The sequence below is a fragment of the Centruroides sculpturatus genome, unplaced genomic scaffold, assembly GCF_000671375.1.
Source record: "Centruroides sculpturatus isolate CEXI.00-Female unplaced genomic scaffold, Cexi_2.0 scaffold722, whole genome shotgun sequence".
Taxonomy (NCBI): Eukaryota; Metazoa; Arthropoda; class Arachnida; order Scorpiones; family Buthidae; genus Centruroides; species Centruroides sculpturatus.
Window position 1 is genome coordinate 396970 of NW_019384969.1, and position 23088 is coordinate 420057.

At 32.2% G+C, this 23088-nt stretch overlaps 1 protein-coding gene across 1 annotated transcript in view; it reads right to left on the reverse strand.

Annotated features, from left to right (window-relative positions):
• Positions 1 to 23088, reverse strand: part of LOC111632565 (hypoxia up-regulated protein 1-like) — a 155289-nt gene that overhangs the window by 115370 nt on the left and 16831 nt on the right. The window contains exons 2-3 of the mRNA XM_023377031.1: positions 16415 to 16473; positions 1079 to 1143 (exon numbers count right to left, since the gene is read on the reverse strand). Coding sequence (XP_023232799.1) covers positions 1079 to 1143; positions 16415 to 16469 — 120 coding nt within the window. The 5' untranslated portion in view covers positions 16470 to 16473. The remainder of the gene's footprint in view (positions 1 to 1078; positions 1144 to 16414; positions 16474 to 23088) is intronic.

Here is a 23088-nt window from a genome sequence, read left to right on the forward strand (position 1 = left end):
GAATTTCAATTACGATTCCAAATGTTCAAAGCTGAGAAGACAGCGGTTTCCATGAAAATGTTTTCCTCGCCATTTAATATCGATGTGGATACAGTTCCCGAAGACTTTCAAATGGAAGTGATTGACATGCAGAATAATACCGATTTAAAAAATGTATTTTTCTCAGTAAACATCGAAAATTTTTATAAATCTTATGTGAGCCCTGAGAAATTTCCGCTTTTGACGAAAAATGCAAAGCAAATGTTGTCTCTGTTCGGAAGTACGTATGTTTGCGAACAATTATTTTCAACCATGAAATTAATCAAAAATGACCACCGATCAAGACTGAGTGACGCACGATTAGAAAGCTGCGTACGTGTAGCTACCTCATCAATTCCGGCAGATATTGATCAGCTTATATCGAAAAAACAGTGCCAAATTTCTCATTAAAAATTTCAAGTAAATTCGTTTTTCTGTTCTTTTCTTGTTTGTTTTTATTTTGCATTAAAATTTGTATATGAAATCTTTACTTTTTTTAAATTTTATATTTTTTTTATTCTAATGTTTATTGTGAATAAAGTTTTGTAAATTATTAATAAGTGTTACTTTATGTGCGGCCCGCCAAAAAATTTTAAAATTTAAATTGGCCCGTTGATTAAAAAGGTTGCTCACCCCTGCTGTACATGGAAGTAATAAATGATATAGCTTTATGGCCAACAATATTAACAGATGCTATTACAGGTAACCCCCGTATAACACGAATTTTATTCGGGAGTTACCGTTTTCAATTTAGTAATTTCAAAAAATCCTCGGGCAGATTTATTTTTGTTATAAAGATATTTATTTTAATTATGAAAACATAATAGCATGTTTTTTTAATTTTTGAACCTAACCCCCATTTTCGTACTAGTTCTTTGTTTCGTATAACACGGATTCGCATAACACGGCAATTTTTTGGAACATAACTCCCATGTTATACGAGAGTTACCTGTATAGAAATAGATCAAATAGTTGAATAAATCACATTTTTACTTACTACACCTTTAAATTTTTAAAATATGCACAAAATAGAAAAAATAAGTACAAAAATAATACTTACTGATACTATTGCAACTTTCATCCATTCTGTACCAAGATCAACAGACATAACTGCTACACTATAAACTAAAATGTAGAATAGTAGCATTAACATTTTTATTCAATCATTTCAAACATGTTAAAAACTATCATTTAAATATATAAGGTCTGGTCTGATCAGTAAATTCTGAAAATTTTTTTCTTACAAAATGAAAAATAGCAGATGGGTGTTGCACCTCAACAATAATTGAGACATTAGGGTGTTTGTGTACCAGATATCATCATGGCTCACATGCAGTGGTAGAAAGATGGGAAGGGATACCATATGATCACATTCTAAAATGTTGAACCTATAGTAGCAATCAAATTTTATATGAAATTAGAAGAAATGGCCATAGGAGTCCACAAACTGATGAAAGAGACCACAACAATACCAGTCTGATCATAGTTTCTTATACACATCATGCCAAGGCAGTATCTGAACCAGTATTTGGACAAAAAGACAATACAGTCGACCCCCCTATAAGATCATTGATTTTTCCGTTTTATCTGAATTACATGTTGTACGAGTCACTTAGATTTTACAAATACGTGTGCCGGACTGTGAATGGCTCACATATTTGTAAAATCTAAGTGACTCGTACAACATGTAATTCAGATAAAACGGAAAAATCAATTATCTTATAGGTGGGTCGACTGTAGTCAAACATCCATGGTATTTGCCAGATTTGGTTTTCTCTGACTTTTTCCTTTTCCCAAAACTAAAAACTGTGCTGAAGAGAAAAACTTTTGAAGACATGGAAGCCATACAAGAAAATGCAATAAGGTCTATAGAAGCAATTCCAAAATCTGAGTTCCAGAGATGCTAGGAAAAGTATTATATCTCAAGGAGACTTCTTTGAAGAAAACTTATCCTAAGTGGTGATAAGTGCTTTTTAAAAAAATAAATCTTGGAACTTACTGATCACATCTCATATATAACACACAGTTAGTCCTCAATGCCATCAATAGCTTCTTGGAAACTATGATAGCACTTATGAAACTGTGCAGTAATTGTTGTACAACTTGACTATATAGTGTATTCACTTGGACACAAGGCAAATTTCATCATTAATTTTTATTTAGTTGATATGGATACTTAACCCATATCAACTAATATTATTAAACGTTTTTTTTTTATTATTAAACGTTTTATTGATAAACGTTTGTATATGTTTCGGGCTATTCATGCCCCTCCTCAGTCAACTAAAACATAAATACACACTGGTTACAAATTACAATATATAAATAAAAGGTTATGCTGTATAAAACATACCTTCAAATCACAGAATAGCCTGAAACATGTACAAACATTAAGTACACATATCAACTAAATAAAAATTAATGATGAAATTTGCCTTGTGTCTGAGTGAATACATTATATAGTTGGTGTTCAAGTTGGAAACTATGATGTTAAGCAAAATAACAATCAATTTTACAATAAACTAATTAATATAACCATCATATAATTCTAATTGGAATGTGTATGCAATCTCCAGCAGTTATTTTCCACCTAATTAAATCAATTTTACTGTTTATATAGAAAATTCAACAAAAATAATTTAAATGATTACAAATGAACTGTACTTCTATCTTTCCTCAATGACATTGGGGACTAACTGTACTTTTAAGAAACTATTTAATATGATTACAAGATATTTTAACAACTTCTTGTTATATTGGATAAATTATATATGATTAATTTTATTATTGTTGTATATATATATATATGTATGTATGTATTATTTAAATATGATATTCCCTCTTTATTCTCTTTACATAATGTTTCAGCATTAATGAACTTCAAAAAGATTTTAGGAAAAAAGGGGAGACATTGTTTTAAAATATCTTTCATCCGTTATAGATTAAAGCTAGAATTTTAGTTCTAATATGTATAATGGTGGAATCAAATAATAAGAGATATCCCAAAAAGATGTGATTCCAAAATAAAAAGCAATCTTTTTGACTTCTTAAAAACTTGTTTCAGGATTAATGAACTTCAGTTTATAAACAAGGAGTCAATCAGTATAACTTTTGTTTAATAAACAATGGAATAAATAAGATTAAAATACATTCTGAAAACAAAACTAGTCTGACAGCCATTTTCAATTAAGTAATAATTTAATAATGTTTAATTTACTTTACATAGTTTTATTCTTTATACTATTTTATTCTCTTGGTTCTAATGTGCCATCAAATCTAACATGCAACCAATTTTCAAGGCATCAAAACCCAAAAAAGTTAACTTATGAATATAATGCACACCCTATGTCAAAAATGCAGCTGCAAAAAGTTAATACATTTAAACAGTAATAACTGCATTTTTTGAAAAGCATTTTATTTTCATGTTTACAGTGCTTCATGATGTCCATATTTTCAAATGCATTCATTTATGACTACTATTAGATACAGAGAATATGTGGACCAATATAAAATCACGGTACAAATCAACATTTGAAAAGATTTCGCATCTATATACAAACATGAAATTTACTAGATGTGTCATTCCATACTGAAATTTATACCGTTCTTCTACATAGTGGATAATTCTCTGCTTAAACACATTATAGACTGGTCTGCTGGACATTAGATTTATAGTAAGTTGAGCATACAGCTCACAAAACTGCTCTAAAACCAAAATTATAGTAGTGGGAGAGACATATGTCTGTACTGATGTAATATAAACAACCTGCTGAGCAGAATGAAGAGGCAAATGATATGAACAAGGCTGCATTAATGAAGTCACCTTTATGCATAATTCTAATGCACATCCCAACTTTTTAGACTAGAAAGTCTGGAAAAAAGTGTGCATTAGAATTGAGCAAACACGGTATTTGTGAGAAGAATGAAGTACAGATGGCAGAACAGGAAAAAATTACAAATAGAACTGGATATCAGTTACCTAAAACTGAAATTAATATAGAAATTTGAAGACATATTCAAATAATTCTAGCAAGATTAAGTCAGAGAAATGCTTCTTAACTCTTGGTGTGTTGCATGACATCTCACAGATGCAACAGAACATATTTTTCAACATTTCTCTCATATTTAAAATTATATATATATATATTACTGTGAAAGACCGAAATTAGAGAATGTCGACACATACAAAATACATCGGTGAAAGACCGAATATTTGGTTATATTATTATACATTTGAACAATTGCCAGTGTATGTCGACAAGCACAGATAAGCTTTGGTGGAGGTCGAAATGACACCCGAAAAGCTGATGTCGACAGAGAGGCGACAGTCTGTTGCCAAATCCTTTGTGAGTAGTCAGAGGTAAAACAAGATCGTACCTCTTTTCCCGGCAACGGTTTAGTGGAAATAGCCCATTTTGTCACTGAATGGTGTTTTTGTTCTTTTGATCCCGTGAGGTGGGGGATCGGTGTCATTCCCACCTCACGGGATCAGGTCGAGTAACGGAGGATGAGAGGGGTCATCGGTAAGGCGTCGTCAATATCAGAATAAAAGACACCATTAACAGATCAGTTCGTAATCATGTAATAATGTAATCAGTTCGTAATTTGTAAAGAAAAGTTATTTTTCATAGATGAGATTTCTTCTCAAGAAATATCTCTGAGAGAAAAAGTTACAGCTAATTCAAAAAGTGGAGGGTAAGGCTATAAAGTACACGCTGTCATTGCAAAAAGGTGTTCCAGGAATAAATGCAGTTGTAAAAGCAAGGGACTCAAAGTGCCATAACAGTTTAAGTTATTGCAATAAATATGATTGTACAACGTCAATCACATAATTTATGTGTAAGTTTATTATTGTATTATTTTCTTTAATGATTTAGAATGTACTGTTCATTTTAGTTTCAACAGTTTATTTCTGTGCGCCATTACTTAATCTTTCTCCTATTTTGACATATTAAAAAGTTGCATTTTTGTCTTAACGTAATAAAAATATTTTTATTCAACATTCACCATCAGTGCATGCCGAATGTCGACATTTGCCGGTGTAAGTGAGAAATGATGATATTTAGCAAATATTTCGTACGTACACGAAATGACTGTGTGAATGCTGACATTCACCAGATATCAGTCATTCACAGTAACATATATATATAAAATCTGAAAAAGTTTGTACCTTCCTAATTTTTCAACTGTAATGACATATAAATGCACATTTTTTACTGCACAAATACTTTAAGAAAAAGAATGCTGGTATCTGTGAGATACCACATGACACAAGTACAACTTCCATTGCAATCACACCTGGGTGTTCACACTAGTGATTGTTCCTTTGAATGAGTATGACGCAACACAATAGCAATTTATTTTTATTTCCATTATACTAAATATATACAACTAAAAATAAAATTCCCATGCAACTTCAAAAAATTTGAATCTGTGTAACACAGTACAACATAGTACATTATCGAACAGTGAAAACTTTTGTAGTTCACTCCAACTTCAAAATTATATTCTCATTACAGAATAATTTTATTTATATTATTATATTACATTATTCACAAACAGAATAATGTTAACTGTTAGATATTTGTGTGGTATTTCAGGAATGTGATCAACTGGTTTCTGTTGATCACATATTCCTGAAGTAGTGGCCTCAACACCAAGACATTTTATAATGAAGTCTTATCAATTTTTTTTAAATGCATTATTAACAAGAAAAAAACACAACAGGTTAATAAAAGTGTATTATAGCATGCAACTGATATCAACAAATTAAACTAAAAAAACTTTAAACACAAATCCACTATTTGATTACTGCAACTACATAAAAACTTACAATAATGTGTAAATTTTGTTTATACAGCTGCAATAACCAAAATAATGATTTTATATAAACCATTGGAAAAAACCACTGGTTTTCACTTTGTTATAAATAGTTATCTAAATTATTTACAGACCAATATCTTTGAAAAGAATTACTATGGGTGCGTTTACTTCTGAGTTAGCAGTGCTAATTCTGATAACCGGATGTGACGTCATTAGCACGTGTATTCGTGCTTGCTTGTCCAATTCGAAAGTGAACACATACGCTAACAAGAAATATGGCTGGAAACCGCCATATTTCTTGTTAGCGTATGTGTTCACTTTCGAATTGGACAAGCAAGCACGAATACACGTGCTAATGACGTCACATCCGGTTATCAGAATTAGCACTGCTAACTCAGAAGTAAACGCACCCTNAAATTAAATTTGTAATATTCACTAAAACTTTTAATCAGGGTTAATAGCAATCAAATGTCATACTATTTTATATTAGTTTAACACAAATATGCACATTTTTAATGTGAAAGGGTCATGGAGGAAAAATAATGATATTACATTTACAGAATAGAATAAAGAATAAACTCAAATAAATGTGTTATATGAAAGATTAGATATATTATATTTTATTGTTAAAATAGTATATTCTATCATTACTTTTATATATAAATATAAAAAAAAATAATCGAAATGTAATAAGTAAATACATTTTATTAGATGTATTTAACTGAAAAGTAATTAACCAGTATTTCCCAATGTGGGGACCATGCCCCACAGGGGGGCAATTCGAAAATGGACTCGTCCAGAGTTTAAGTTAACCATATAGCCACTGTATATATTAGGGTGGGCATAAGAATTTTAGAAAGGCTTAGGTGGGCATAGCACAAAAAAGGTTGGGAAACACTGAATTACATTCACAAATTATTAGATGGGCAACTATTTATGTGATATTTTTCAACAAAACAAAGAACTTCACATTATAATATGGTTGCTGTCTATTGGTTCTTGTATATGAAACATCTCTTTAATCCAATTGTTTTTTCCCCATTTATACAAAAAGCAAAGAACTTGTTGACATCATGCACATTTAACAAATCAAAGATTTTGACAATTATTCTCAACACAAGTTAAACTGCCAGTGTTTAAAAAAAACTTGTTTTACATTTAAAAATTCACATTTTTCATGTGAGAGTCCAGAAGCAAACCATGCATATTTAATCAAATTATTAAATATTGGTGCAGATAATTGATGATGAAAAATAGAATGTAATTTTGTTATGCCATTTCTAGTTGTCCAAAACAATTTTGTTGAAGAATCATTACAAAATAATTGTATAGCATTTAAAATTTCTTTAGCTAGAAGTTTTACTTGTCTATGAAATCTGACATCTAAAGGTTGGCATATAGATGTACACTTTGGTGAAATAATTAGTACTTCACATGAATTTTAATTTATAGATGTTTGAAACACTGTATTATAAATATTAATATTTGTTTATCCACTCCACGAGTCAATTATTAATAATGAGTTTTCTGTTATATTTGGAGATAATACATCTTTTACATAGTTGGTAATAAATGCTGTAGATAATTTGCTAGATGAGCTAGCTGTAATAATAACATTAAACAGTGATCTTTGAACTCTAGGTCAAAACATTCCACAAACCCCTTGTCAGCAAATAACTACATTACCTACAACTTGTCCATTAGCATTAATTAAATATTGAACAGTGTAGGAATGTGTAACTTTATTACTTGGAGAATGTGTAAATCCAATAGTATTTTTTCCCCTTTATATGAAAGTGTTCGTGGTGAAATCATTTCGTATGAAAAACCACACTGATCCATACTGAATATAAAGTTACATGATGGCAATAAATTTTTTACTGTTCTTTGAAATTGCACAGCTTTTATTAAAATATCCTTTTCATTTACCAATTTCTGTTTTATTTACAAGTTTTGTAATTTTTCGAGATACTAATGTGTATTCTTTTTTATATTGAGCAACCCAGGAATCACTAGATGTAAACTTAATTGAACTATTTAGTTCAAGAAATTTCTGTAATGCCCATATTTTTAATTGATTACCTTTAACAATTTTATAGCTACCTTGCTCTTCCTCAAACATTTGTTTAAAATTCATTTAAGAACATGCTAATGTTTTAATTCTATGTTTGAAATTTAAATTATTTTTTCCCCATTTATATAAATCACTAATATGTTTTAATTCTTTAGCTCCTTTCTGCTGTAATGTAATTTCCATTTTGGATGTTTCTTATGTAAGTTAAGAATTTCTTCTTTTCGTTTTGTTGAGATTATCTTCTTATCAGCTTTTTCATCATCATAAGAGTCTCATTCCAGGTCTTTCTAGGTCTTACTCTCCTTCTTGCCCCTTCCATTGACATTCCCAGGCCTCTTTGCACTGGGACTGTTTCTGGTTAGCATTGCATATGTCCAAACCACCACATGTAGATTTTTCCCTCAGTTTTTCTTCTATCTCCATGATGCACAAGCTTCCCAATGTAACTGATCATCTTATCTTTCCTTGTGACACCACTCATCCATCTCAGCATCTACATTTCTGGAATATGCATCTTCTGTACCTGTATACTTATATAACGAACGAACTGGATAAATATATTACTAATAAAACACACCTTTAATAATCCAGCTAATAAAAATTTGTCGTAGGTTTAATAAAAATTTCCGTGCTATCGTCTTATGCAATGCAACACGACATTTAAGTCCATTGGGATCGGGCAGAAATTATTAAACCTACGACAAATTTACATACAATGAAATATCTGGAGAAATTAGAGATCTTTAAGGCACACAAGAAAACTGGTTGCATCAACCATAGGGATACGGACTCTTTATCTACTGCATGGTGATCCTTTTACAAGCATTAATGACTTTATTTATTTTTATTTGTTAAGTGACATTTTTTCGGATTAATTTGTATTTTTCGTTTATTTTATCTACTTTTCTGTTATTTATATTTTAATTTCGTATTTACGTTCTTTTTTGTGTTCGATTTTATTCTATGCTATGGTAGCTGAAGAAAAGAAACGATCGAAAACGTTATTATATTATTCATTTTTATTAGCTGGATTATTAAAGGTGTGATTTATTAGTAATCTGTACCTGTACTTTCTTCACAGCCCAGCACTCTTAAGTGTATATCACAGACCTAATAACCCTTTTATAAAATTTTTCTTTTAATCTTGGCAATATTCTTCTGTCACAAAGCACTCCATTAGCACCTCTCCATTTAGTCCAATCAGCTGTAACTCTTTTATCATCATCAATCTCTCCATCTTGCTGGAGAGCTGACCCCAAATATTTGAATATTTCACTCTTTCATTCTCACTCCAATTTTCACATCAACATAATTCTGAGAAGCACATTTCATATACTCCATTTTCTTTCTACTGATCTTTAAACACTAGAGAGGTTGCAGCTGACATTTTCAATGCGAAAACATGTATGTCGGACATTCAGCGCCACCTTCCTGTAAGCCGAGAAGTTTGACAATGGTGTTTGGAATGTCAATGGAATCATGCTTGACGTTCCAAATGCCATTGTCAAACTTCTAGGCTTACAGGAAGGCAGCGCTGAACGTCCAACATACACATTTTTGCATCAAAAATGTTGGCCACAACCTCTCTATTTTCCTTCTAGTCTTTCCTCCACTTTTCCAACTTACAATGTAATTTGTCCTTGTCCACATCAATAAGCACAATACCCATCTACAAAAACAGACATCTTGTAAGTCTCCTGTCAGCACATCCATAATCAAGACAAACAGGTAAGGGCTCAGAGCAGAGCCCTGTTGCAAATCAATGTCTATGGAAACTTGGGTCATCCCATGTGAACTCCTTATTCTTGCTGTATATCTTTTGTACATAATGACACAGTCAACTGGGAGATGGCAAGTGGGCAACAGACAACAGGGCTACTACTAACTACGCACTGGACATCCAGGTGACAAAATACAGTCAAACCCCAATTAACGAATGTAATCCGTTCCATGAGTCCGTTCGTTAACCAAATTGTTTGTTAACTGAAGCAATTTTTCCCATAAGAATTAATGCAAATACAATTAATCCGTTCTAGCCGTCAGTATTTTTGTAATTTTATTTGTAAAATGGATTTTCTTTGATGAAAATATAAGAAAATGTAGTATCTATCATACAGCAACAAATATGTAAACTTTATTTAATAAAGTAGCACTGTACATATGTAACCTTTGTTTCTACGGAGCTTAATGCTTGGAAGAGGAATCCCCTTCCATAAAAATATCGGGTAGCACTGCATTGGGAGTTTCTTCAAGTCGAGGTCTCTTTTGATAAGGAACAAGAAAGTGGTCTAAAGTTGATTGTCTTACTCTCTTAATCAAAATTTTTCTAAAATGAGCTAGCACAGTGTCGTTCATTAAATTAATGACCCCATTAGCCACAACTTTGTTAGGATGGTGCTTCTCGATAAATTCCTGCACATCATTCCATTTTCTGCATATTTCCTTGATCTCAGCACTGGTGATTTCTTCCCTAGCCTCGTCCTCTAACAAATGCTCTTCTTGTAAGACTTTCATCCATTCTTCCTGCATGGCAACAAGCTCTTCTGTCGTTAGTTCATTTTGATGATCTTTCAGCAACTCCACCACGTCTGCATCAGCTACCTCTACTCTCAAACTCTTGCCAATGGACACGATTTCATGCACTACATCAGGAGAGCTCTCTTTTTCAAATTCCTTAAAGTTTTGCTCTGGGACACAAGTTGGCCAAAGTTTCCTCCAGGCCGATTGCAAAGTGCGGTGAGAGACCGCACTCCAGGTTTTGTCAATAAGGTTCATACAATGCAGGATGTTAAAATGCTCCTTCCAAAAAACTCTAAGAGTTAAGTTGATATCATTGGTAACCTGAAAACACATGGTAAACAGTGTCTTGGTATACAGATTTTTAAAATTGAAAATCACTTGCTGATCCATTGGTTGCAGTAATGGAGTTGTGTTGGGTGAAAGGAATTTGACCTTGATGAAGTCATGTTCACTATCCAAGTCGTCCTCCAAATTTGGTGGATGTGCTGGAGCATTATCCATTAAGAGAAGACATCTAAGAGCAAGATCCATTTCCTGAAGATAATTTTTAACAGTAGGAGCAAACACTTCTGTGAACCAATCCATGAATAAAGTCCGAGTTACCCATGCCTTACTATTTACCTTCCATTGTACAGGCAGTTTGGACTTTATCACATTTTTGCTCTTAAAGGCACGGGGATTTTCAGCGTTGTAGACTAAAAGTGGCTTGATTTTGAGGTCACCACTTGCATTAGCGCAAAATAAAAGAGCGAGTCTGTCCTTCATGGGCTTGTGCCCGGGAAGTGCTTTCTCTTCTTGGGTTATGTACGTTCATCTAGGCATTCTTTTCCAAAAAAGACCGGCCTCATCGCAATTAAACACTTGATTCCAGACGTAACCTTCACTTTTTACAAACTCTGCAAATTCATCTACAAATGCTTTTGCTGCTTTTTCATCCGAACTTAAAGCCTCCCTGTGTCTTATGACACTGTGAATGCCAGTTTGTCAACGAAACCTATCAAACCACCCTCAGCTCGCTTTAAAGTCCTGCCTGTCTGCACTTGTATTGGTGTCTGGGTCAATAAGTCATTGTATAAATTTTTAGCCTTTGCACAAATTATAGCTTCACTAACACTGTCTCCAGCAAGTTGCTTTTCATTGATCCATATTAGCAACAGTTTTTCAAGTTCATCTAAAACTTTAGATCTTTGTTTCGATATCACATTCACTCCTTTAGCCACTTTGGCAGCCTTAAATGCTTTTTTGTTTTTAATAATTGTAGAGATAGTCGATTTTGCTACATTATATTCTTTAGCAATGTCAGAAACATGAATACCATTCTCGTATTTTGCAATAATTTCTTTCTTTAATGCTACACTAAAATGTTTTCTATTTCCACTGTCACTTTTCTCTTTCTTTGGTGCCATATTGATTAAATATACAGTATAAATAACAAAACTAAAAAAACGAAGTTTAGCAAACTCGAAAAAGCAATGCTTACCTCGTGCACATCTAAGAGCAACTGAAATTTGTGAGGTTCCAGAACGGTGGAAACTATTGAGTTGATGCAAAAGTTTGCCCCGTTTTTAGCACCAGCTGGCTAAAAATGCAACACTGAAGTTTATTTCCTTCACATGTGTAAAATTTTCATGTTGTTTGACAAAAGGGATCTCAACTAGTATTTAAGAATAAAGTTGTGTTTTTAAAATTTTGTTAAGCATTACAAATGGCAAAAAATAAGGAGCATTTTTGACATATTATGCTTTTTTATTTCCGAAAAGGCAAGAATGCCTCACAGACACAAAAAGATATGTTCTGTGTATGGTGAGGGAGCCATTGATGATTCCACGTGCTGTAAGTGGTTCAGAAAGTTTTGTGAAAGCAAGCTTACAAATTTGACACAAAAAGCCATTAAGTTCATAATCTGAATTTTGTTCGTTATCCGAGACAAAATTTTTGCAAAATAAAAGTTTGTTATGATGTATATAATTCGTCTCTGTAATCCAAAAGGTTTTTTGGTAGACGGACTCACAGCACTTTTAGTTAGGAACTCACTTTTATTCTTTAAAAAATGACATATGCATTTCGGGTTAGTATACTCATCCAACCCCTCTTCAATGCTAATTTTTCAAAAAACAATAAAAAGTTACAGTAACCAATACATGACATAAATACATTACAGAATATCACTACTTACTTACTCTTAAAGAAAACCATAAATGGTTAGTGTTTAGATGTGTTTGGATGAGTATACTAACCCGAAATGCATATGTCATTTTTTAAAGAATAAAAGTGAGTTCCTAACTAAAAGTGCTGTGAGTCCGCCTACCAAAAAACCTTTTGGATTACAGAGACAAATTATATACATAGTAACATACAGCAGTCCAGATACAGAAAAGTTTGTTAACCGATTTGGTCATTAATCAGGACGTTCGTTAACCAGGGTTCCACTGTAAGATGAACAATAGACAAAATACAATTTTTTTTTTACTTTATAAAAATCACCACTCTTTTCTATTGATCTACCCAGTAAATTTAATTAATATTTTTTTAAGAAATGAGTTAAACCAGTTAAAAGAATGATTTTGTAATTAGCAAACATATTTATGCATATTACATATTTTATTTATGGGTATTTTTACAAGTAAATAGAAAAGTCTTGGAGGACAGTTAATACTACCTCCAAAATTACCACATACACTTAAAAACAAAAACAATTATATAAAATTAAAAATTCATTACATTATACATTAAATACAATATAAATTAACACCAAAAAGTATGAAACTTCTTTAAAAGATTTTGTTTTCACAGAACTGCTTTCCTTGGATATGCTTTGTTAACCGTTCTGACAAAATATCAATAATTAACAATGCTACAGTAAATCATTCAAAAATATTTCCTTTTTTCTAAGTTGGAAATAACTCAGTTTGTAACTCTTATAACTCATACCTCATTAGTCAACCATATTTATATTTATATATTTTTACCAATATTTACAAAAAAATAATAAAAAGTATCCACAAAATCATATGCTTGCTAAGAATGCAAAATTTTTAAGTTTCTGTCACTAAGTTAACCATTGCCCATTGCTAACTGCTCACTTGTTATATACCCTTGTACAGTACATATCATCAATGACCTTACTATATCCCTCTTTACTCCTTAATGCCCACCAAATCACTTCTCTTGGGATTCTATTGTAGTCTTTCTCCAGGTCAATGAAAACCACGTATAAATCTCTCTTCTCGGTGCTTTTCCATCAGTTGGACATGAGGAAAATGGCCTCTGATGTCAATCTTCCTGGAATAAGCCCATACTTGATGTCCAAACAATTCTCAGCCTTCTCTCAATAACTCTCCCAGATTTTCAGTTTGGCTCATCAACTTTAAGCCTCTAACTTGAGAAATCTTGAATGTCACCTTTGTTCTCAATATACTGGAATTAGATAGCTTTTTCACCATTCTTCTGGCATATTTCCCATATTCAAAATTTTACTAAATAATCCAGTTAGCCATTCATGATCTCTGTTGTCATATGCTTTCCATGTCTCTACCTCTACCAGTGTTCCATTTGGGTCCTCAGCTTTCCCATTTTTAATTCTACTCAGGGCAATTTTGACCTCTTGTTATTATTTCAATCCCACCTTCCTTTTTGTCCATCTCCAGATCCATTTCAACCTTAGACTGGAAGTTCAGTAGATTATAGAAGTATAGTTTCCAATGCTCTCTAATCAATTAGCACTCTCTGGTTCTCATCCTTTATGCAGCATATCTATCCAAAATCCCTGCTCTTCCTTTCTCTTATTTTGGCTAGCCAGTATACTGCCTTCTCACACTCTCATCTCTAATTTCTCATAAACTCCATCTAAGACTATTTGGCCTTACAAACTGCTCTCTTAGTTCCTGTTTTGGTTTCTTTATACTTTCTGTAATCACCCATTTTTCCAATTTTATGTTATTTCTTGAATAAAGTTTTCTTTTCCTTAATAATTGTCTGCACTTCCTCATTCCACCACCAAGATTCTTTCCCAACACATCCTTTGCCCTTAGTCTCACCAATCACCTCTCTTCCCACCATCACAATACTTTCAATCATCTTCCATGCAGTATTTACATCCAATTCTAAATCCCAACAGTCCAACTGAAACAACTCCCTAAATTCTTTTTCACTCTTCAATTTCCACCATCATATCTTTGGAAAACCAACCTATCCTCCTCCTGTATTTCAATCTTCATCCATCACAAACATCCTGTGTTGAATGCTAAAGCTTTCTCCTGGTATCACTTTGCAATTTTTACACATCTTCAAATCATTCGTGATTAAAACAGTCAATCTGTGATTTTCTCCCACTACTCTTGTAAGTCACCAGATGAACTATTCCCTTTACATAAAAGGTATTTAGGCCATTGCCATCTCGAAAATTTGGATTACTTCCTCATTCTTAGCTCCAAAACTCTGTCCACTGTGCACCTTCTCAACCATTTCTTTCATAACATCTCCAATTATTACCTTCTTGCATTCTGATATTCAAAAAATCTTACTGGAACTAAATCAAATAATATAAGTAAACAACGCCTTTTTAATGGTCCAGCAAAAACATTTAATTCTCTAATAACGTTTTCGACTGATTTTAGCGGCCTTCATCAGTTACTCCAATATCAAAAAGAACAAAGTATTTGAAATTTACGTAATACAAAATTAAATAAAATTAAACTGTGGCTGCGTAGAACAACAGAAAAAATAAAAATACATAAATAAATAAAAATAAACAAATAAACTTAAATAAATAATTATGGTTACATATATTAACTTGTGTTAGTATAAAATGACTTCCAAGCAGTTGCCAAACCTTCTGCATCTCTGTGATTAATACATTCCGTGGCTATATGCACTTTATGTATTTCTATTTTTTCAAGATGCTTCACCGCTTGTAATGATCTCGTGGCCCTAACAATCGCCGCACGATCCCAGTATACGGTTACATCCTGTTGTTTGGCAAATGCTGCCAGAACAGTACTATTGATGTTCCTACCTACAGAATATTTATGCTCATTTATCCTTTGTTTTAAACTCCGCATAGTTGCCCCAACATACACGAGGTCGGAATTAAACAGACAATCTTTTATAGGTATAGAATATATACCCGTCAAGTTATTTCGATTATCCTTCTTCTTGTCATTCCTTAACATTCTATACACAGTTGGATTGCGTCGATATATTATTCGTAGCTTATTTTTATTGGCAACTTTCCTAACTATCTTGTTTAGAAATGGAAAATAATTAATTACCACATTCTTTCTTTGATCAATTTCGAAAGGCTGCTGGTTTTGCTTCTGTAGTCTTTTAATAAGTGCCTCAATCTCTTTTCTGTGGTATCCCTGTCGCGCCGCTGCCTTTTGTATGTAATCTAATTTCTCATATGTACAGTACATAATTTTTCGCAAAAAAAATAATTTATCAGGAAGCACGCAAGCACCATTCAATGACAAGCTCCACGATGAAAACAAGCTTAAGCAATGGTGTCATTGAACAGTGCAGACTCTGTAAGTAATCCTACAATTTTTTGTTTATAGTATAGTTTATATGGATTATTCCCAAAAAATTATATGTATTTTGGAAATGTTGAGTCGAATTAGTCTAGAATCGGTTAATTTTATGGAAGAAAACCTTTCAAACAGCCGTAGTCCGTAAACTGCATATGTGCCGGGCTGTGATTGGCTCATGTATTCAAGGACTCTTAGAACAGCAATTTCATAAAGAACGAACGTATCTACCATTTTATGGAGGGGTCGACTGTAGTATCAAAAATATATCTGAAAATCAACATTTCAAAAATCAATTGCAACATAGTGAGATCAGTAAATTTTCATCAGGAAAGTCAGTAAAGATGTTTTATTTAAAACAAGTTATTCACTTGTCAAAGCAGTTTCATTATTTTCAGAATACTTCTATTATTTATTATTGTGATCTATTCTGATAATATATATAAAATCTTACCTTGAGTAATAAATAATGAAAGCACACAACATATCCAAATACAAGCAGACTTCATTTTCCTGAAAAAGTAAATATTTGTATTATTACATAAATATAATACAAATATTTACTTTTTCAGGAATATAATATATTTATATTCCTGAAAAAGTAAATATTAATACATAAATATAATAAATTTTATTTTGTTATTTATTTATTTCAGTGTTTCTCAATGGGGAGATATCGTCCCCATGTGGGCGTTTTTCCATGTTGAGGAACAATTTGTAACAATTTATATTTCAGGGGGTGCGAAAAACAATTTTCTGGGCGATATAGTAAAACATTATATTAAGAATAATTAGATATTTTTTCATTATATCGTACAATAATTAAACAAATAACATTATATTAGTCAATAGTCTATTCAATGCAGTACGAATTTGGCATTAGCCTTGGCCTCGGCATCAGAATTTTGAAGCGAAGGGGGCGATACTACGTAACGATTTTATTGAAGGGGGCAACGATTTGTTACAGGTTGAAAAACACTGGTTTATTTTAACCACTTGTAAGAAATTTTATTTACTTGTAATGTCAATTTCTTTATACAGGTTAAGGTATACAGAAAATGTACTTTGAAAATAATGACATCAAAAGAATCATTATAAACTACACCACAAAACACCGGGATGTGTTAAATACTGCACTCTTAGAACCTATAACCAGTGTGATAAAAAAAAACGAAAGATAAAGTTCACCACAAACGTTTTCAAACTGCTGTGAGTTCTTCAAGTATGAAACAGAATAACTGATGAGACAGAGCGAACCATTAAGGAAATTCAAGAAACATTAGACTGTGTTATGTGAGATGCATGCATATTCGTCTGGTTGACATATCATGACCTTAAAGTTCGGAGTCCATCAACACTTGCCAGGCTAATGACAGAACCAACTCATTACTAAAATTGATGCAGTTGTCATTGAGAGTTGATTTATAAATGTGGATGGCCTCTAGCCACTTAAGGTGTTTGGTGTGTGACTTGGTGCATATGAGCTTTCCAAGATGTCAGAGCTCAAATTATTAAACACTTTTTGCCAACAGCACAGTAACACAATGGACTGGTCAGCAAACAGTCCAAATTTCAACCCAATAGAAAACATGTGGTGGAAATTAAAGAAATTGAACCAAACAAAGAGCCAAATTATTGGACTATTGTTTGACTAAGTTAATGATCAGCATGATTAGAAACTAATTAAATGTATGACAATTTAGAAACTAAATTTGTCTAGAAGTAAGTGGTTATGCCACCATCTCGTGTTAATTTTAATAATTATAATAAATTAACAAATGTTGTGGCATAACTGCCTACCTCTAGACAAATTAATTAGTTTCTAATATTAGCCACACAATAGCTCAATAATTTGGCAATTTGTTTGGTTTAACTAATAAAGCAGTTTGAGATGATCATATATTAAAGAAATTAGTTCAGTTTTATTCTCTATGCTGCAAATCTGATTTCTTTGTTGTTATTTGGGGAAGCTATTAATTGCTTTTGTGAGGACCAGAAATTTTGTGTTATAAACTAAAATTTCTTTTTTAATAAACTTTATAAAGACAGAACGAGAAAACAGAAAATTAAAAGAGAAAAAGGAAAAATAAAATCAATAAAAAACTCGATTCCCACGAGTTGGGTTCCTTGTTGAGATGAGTACATTTCTGTGTCACGATTATGTCACCCGTCCCTTCATTGGACCAAGAAGATCGTCATGGCTGACGAAAATCGGAGAAAGGTTCGAAAATGAGGACTTGATATAAAAGGGCACAGGCACGATGAGTAAGTGTGGAAGTTATTATTGGTAACTGTGTGTGCGCTCCAATCGTCTACCTCCCCCCGAGATTCCAAACCTCCTCCTCGCCTACAAGACTAGAACTGAACTCAACTGACCTCAATACCTACTCAACTGGAAGGAACTGTTGGACCTTTATTTTTGTGCTGGACTTGATCTCCTATACAACCTAAGGTATTTATCCTGCCCGTGCACTATTGTACGCTCTCTCTTCGCGTAAACTAAACATGAAACTGGTTGTGATTAGAACTAGGAAATGATCACTGAAACTAGAACTAGAAAATGATAACTGAACACGATTCATGTAATTTATGTTCGCATTTTATTTACTAATGTAAATCTACGTTAGAGATATATAAATAAATGGTTGTTTATGTTAAACCCTTCTCAAGTGCAGTTTCTTCCGTTTTTCTCTCCATTTCGGGTCCAACCCTCATACCTATCAGCTCGCGCAAACTGGTGGTCTCTATTGACCGAAGGATACAGTGGAGTCATCCTGATGGGGTATCGAAGAGATACTGACCCTACGGTCACACTTTATTGTTTTTCATTCTCATTAATAAAATCATATCTGAATGAATTAAGCCTATCATAGAAGTTTGAAGTAAAACAAAAAAAATTACAGTAGACTGTAATTCAACAGATATCAGACTGATAGTTGTTGGATTACTGGATTTTGTACATACTGTATACAGTAGTAAAAATTCATTTATTTATTTATTTATTTTTCTCAAAAGACACTGTGGCCAGGTTTGCCTTTTACAAGCATCTTAACAGGAAATCAAAACAAACAAACAAAAACAGGACGCAAACTGAGAAAGAAAATTAATTAACAACAAATATCATTGAGTCTTAAGTTTTTTTCCGTTTTTTTTTACATTTTTTCTGAAGATTTCGTAACTCGATATATTACGTAGATCGTTGTACAGACTATTCCAATAGAAGATTAATTGAAAGATCGGTGCAGATCTCCCCACCTCTAGTTTAACAATTGGAAAACTATATTCACGAATTATACGAGTATCTCGTGTTGATTTGCGACATTCACTTATACCAATTTCGAGGAAGCTATTTTCTTTTTTTCCCTTTATATATTTGAAGCCCTCCAATAGAATCTGTTTCTTGTAAATATCACTAATCTTGTCAATATTTTCGGTGCGGTAGAGTTCGGATACTGATTCCATAAAGTTTAAATTATAAATTGAACGCATGTAACGATTTTGTGCTATCTGAAGTTTGTTAACAGCGTATAGAGATGCGGTTCCCCATACAGCGATACCGTATCTTATTCTAGATTCGATGCAAGTGTGGTACAGCCGTTTCGAGAGTGATGTGCTTAAAAAAGCTTGAATTTTCTTATTTATCCCAGTATACTTTGCCAGGGAAAGTGCAACATCATCTATATGTTTATTCCAGCGCAGATTGTCATCAAAAGTTACTCCCAAAAACTTAATAGCATTTACTTTTTCTATGTTAAAATCAGTTATTTTAATATTTAGGTGATGCGGATTGATTATTTTATTCCTATTTGCAAAGCAGAGGAATTTAGTTTTATTTTTGTTAATTACTAATCCATTGTTTTCCATATAACTGTTTAAAATTTTTAAGATGTGATTCAAATTCTCCTGAAGAATTATAGCGTTTGTATGAGAATAAGTTATCACTAGATCATCAGCGTACATCAATATATTTTCTTTTAGTATAAAGTTAAACAAGTCATTAATATATATATTGAAAAGCAGTGGACCCAGGATTGAACCTTGAGGAACGCCCTTGTTTGGCCTGAAAGAGCTAGAGATAATCTGTCCAATTTTTACAAAGTAAATTCTATTTGACAAGTATGATTTTAACCAGCTTAGAGGAGTCCCTCTTAGACCAACAGTCTGCAATTTTTGATACAAGAGTTCGTGATTTAAGCTATCAAATGCTTTTGAAAGGTCCACAAAAACAGAAATTGCTATTTTAGATTTGTCGAGTTGTGACGTTATGGATTGTTTCAAATGCAACAAAGCATCTACCGTCGAAAATCCTCGTTTATATGCGTATTGGTTTCTGTGAATAACTTGGAATCTGTCTATAAAAGTTGAAAATCTCTTGTAAAAAATCTTCTCGAAAATTTTAGCCAACACTGACACTATTATTATGGGACGATAATTTTCAATTTCACTTTTTGATCCTTTATTTTTATATAATGGCAAAACTAAGTTTTGATTTAGTTTTTCTGGAAAGTAACCGTTTTCAAAAGATTTATTTATCAGATACGATAAAGGTTGAGCTAAAATATCGGATATGTGTTTTAAGATTTTAATATTTAAGAAACTGATGTCTGGAGTGCTGTTTTTCAAATTTTCTATAGTATTATAGACTTCTAAGGCCGTGGTATTTTCCAAAAAGAAAGTATTAGAAATACTAACATTTGTTATATGTTGCTTCGAGTTAATATTGCCGAGGACGTCCGGAGCAAAGCCTTCCAACGACCTGTAGTGCTCGGCAAAAATATCACTAAAAGTGCGCTCATCATTTATCATTTTCCCTTTGTAATTCAAATGATCTATTTTAGCCTTATTCTTTGTCCTGGTTACCTGAAAGGGTAACGTCTTAATGCTTTTCCAGAAGTCAGAAGGAGATTTAACATTAGAAAACACAAGACTATAATAGTTTCTCTCTTCATTACGGATATTTTTTCTAATTTGTTTATTCAAGATATGTATATCTTCTAAATGTTTGTTTCGTTCTTCAAAAGTAGTCCAATTTTTATTTTTGACTGTTTTAAGTAAAGTTTTCTTCTGTTTACGTAATTAATGCGAGCGTATGTTCAGATATAAAATTCTTTAAGAAGTCTTTCCTGCTAGTTTTATTTTTTTTCACATATTCTTTAGTCGGAAGATATTTATCAATAAAAACGAGTAAAATGGTGTATAAATAGTCAGCTAATTGATCAGTTGTCAAACTTGAGGTATAGTAATAATTCCAAGAGAAACAAGACGACAAAGCGTAACGTAAACGGCAAATTGAGGAATTATTTATTCTACGGTAGAGTTCTTTGTTCTTTATCCTCGTATCAAGGTCTTTTTCGGGGGTAAAGACGATGATAGGTAGATGGTCAGATATCAAATTTTGATGTATTAAAAATTGACACGCACTATCGTTTGTTAGACTAAAGTCTATCAAAGAGTGAGTATTTTTTCCGTACCTAGTCGGTTGATTCAAATCAGCCAGAATTGTTAAATTTTCAGCAAAGCAAAGATGTACCAGTTCGGATGTGTCGGAGGAGTTATTTTTAAGTAAATCGATGTTAAAATCTCCAATTATTTGCAATTTATATTTTCCATATTTAGTTGATTTATGTAATAGTATTTCATTTATAACATCCATAAAAATCCTGTAGTTTGTAGATGGAGAACGATAGACTATTACTATCATCAAATTACCTATAACTATCGTAATTATATCTATATAATTTCTTGTAAAAGTTAGATCTGAAACAACTTCGTAATGTTTATCACTATGTATATATATTACAATACCTCCATGCTGATTAGGTTTTCTTTCTATTTTTTCTAGCCGATAGTCTTTTATATATGGTGGCGGATTTACATCATTTGTCCAAGTCTCGCAAAAAGCTAATACATCAAAGTTGCAATTATATTCCTTGGTTGTTTTAAGTATTTCTAAATATTTATTATTTAAGCCTCTTACATTGCAATAAAAAACGAATATGCCCTTTTTGGAGAAGTCATCTATCTTTGTGTGTGTTAATAATTCAATCATTCCGAAAAATTCTCTCTAAACTGTCCAATGTTGGTATCCGAATTGTTGGAGTAGAAGTATCCTTTTTTAAATACACATTTCTGTTATTTGTCCAAGTGTTTAATATTTTTCCTTGTTTTTTTAGCGTTCTGGTTTTATAGAAAATATTTTTATAATATGGAGTAAGATGTTCATTTATATATATTCTATATTCCTCATTTATAATATGACACGCATTTGTAGTTATTTTTATCTTCTTCTTTTTAATATTATTTATAATTTTTTGTTTGACAACTGAATTGGCACATTTCACTATAATTGGTTGCGATTTAGTTTTGAATTCTTTTCTTTCGTTATTAGTGGATTTAATTCTATAGACATTCAATAGACCTGATTGATTAAAATTATCGTCAATAAACGAAAAAATTTTATATGCTATTTCTGTTAAATTCTCATTCTGAAGTGTCGGCACGCCAACAATCTCCAAACTAGAGTTGTTTAGATCCTGCTCCAACATGCAGAATTTTTCTTTTAAAGAATTTAATTCTATCTTTGTACTTTTATTCTCTTCTTTTAGTTCTGTCATTGTTTCTATAACAGTTACATAGTTTCTCTCTAAAATATTAATTCTCTCTTCCATTTTGTCAAACTTGTTTGCTAAGAATTCTATCGATTTCTGAATTTCTTTGTTTGTTTCTTTTATGTTACTCAACTCAAAGTGTATAAGTTTGACTTCTTGTAAAATTACTTCAGAATTTTTGGTAGTTATACTTAAGGGTGACGTTGGAGTGAAAGTTAGATTATCTGGTGTTCTATCCACGTTTTTACTATAATTATGTGAAGTCATAATAATCTGTTCACACTCACCCAGTTCTCTGTCGTCTTCCAGTTCCTGTGTCCAATTTACGTTGTTCTTAACAATTTTCACTAATTTGCAATCTTCACATTTCCAAGTTTTTTTGTAAGACTTGCTGAACTTATGGAAGTTTGCTGCCTGGATCCCAAAACAATAGAAGTGAGCAAATTTAGAGCAATTGGAACAAGTCAATAAGTCACTTTCCGAAACTTTGTGCTTGCAAAAAGAACAAGCGCTCAAACGA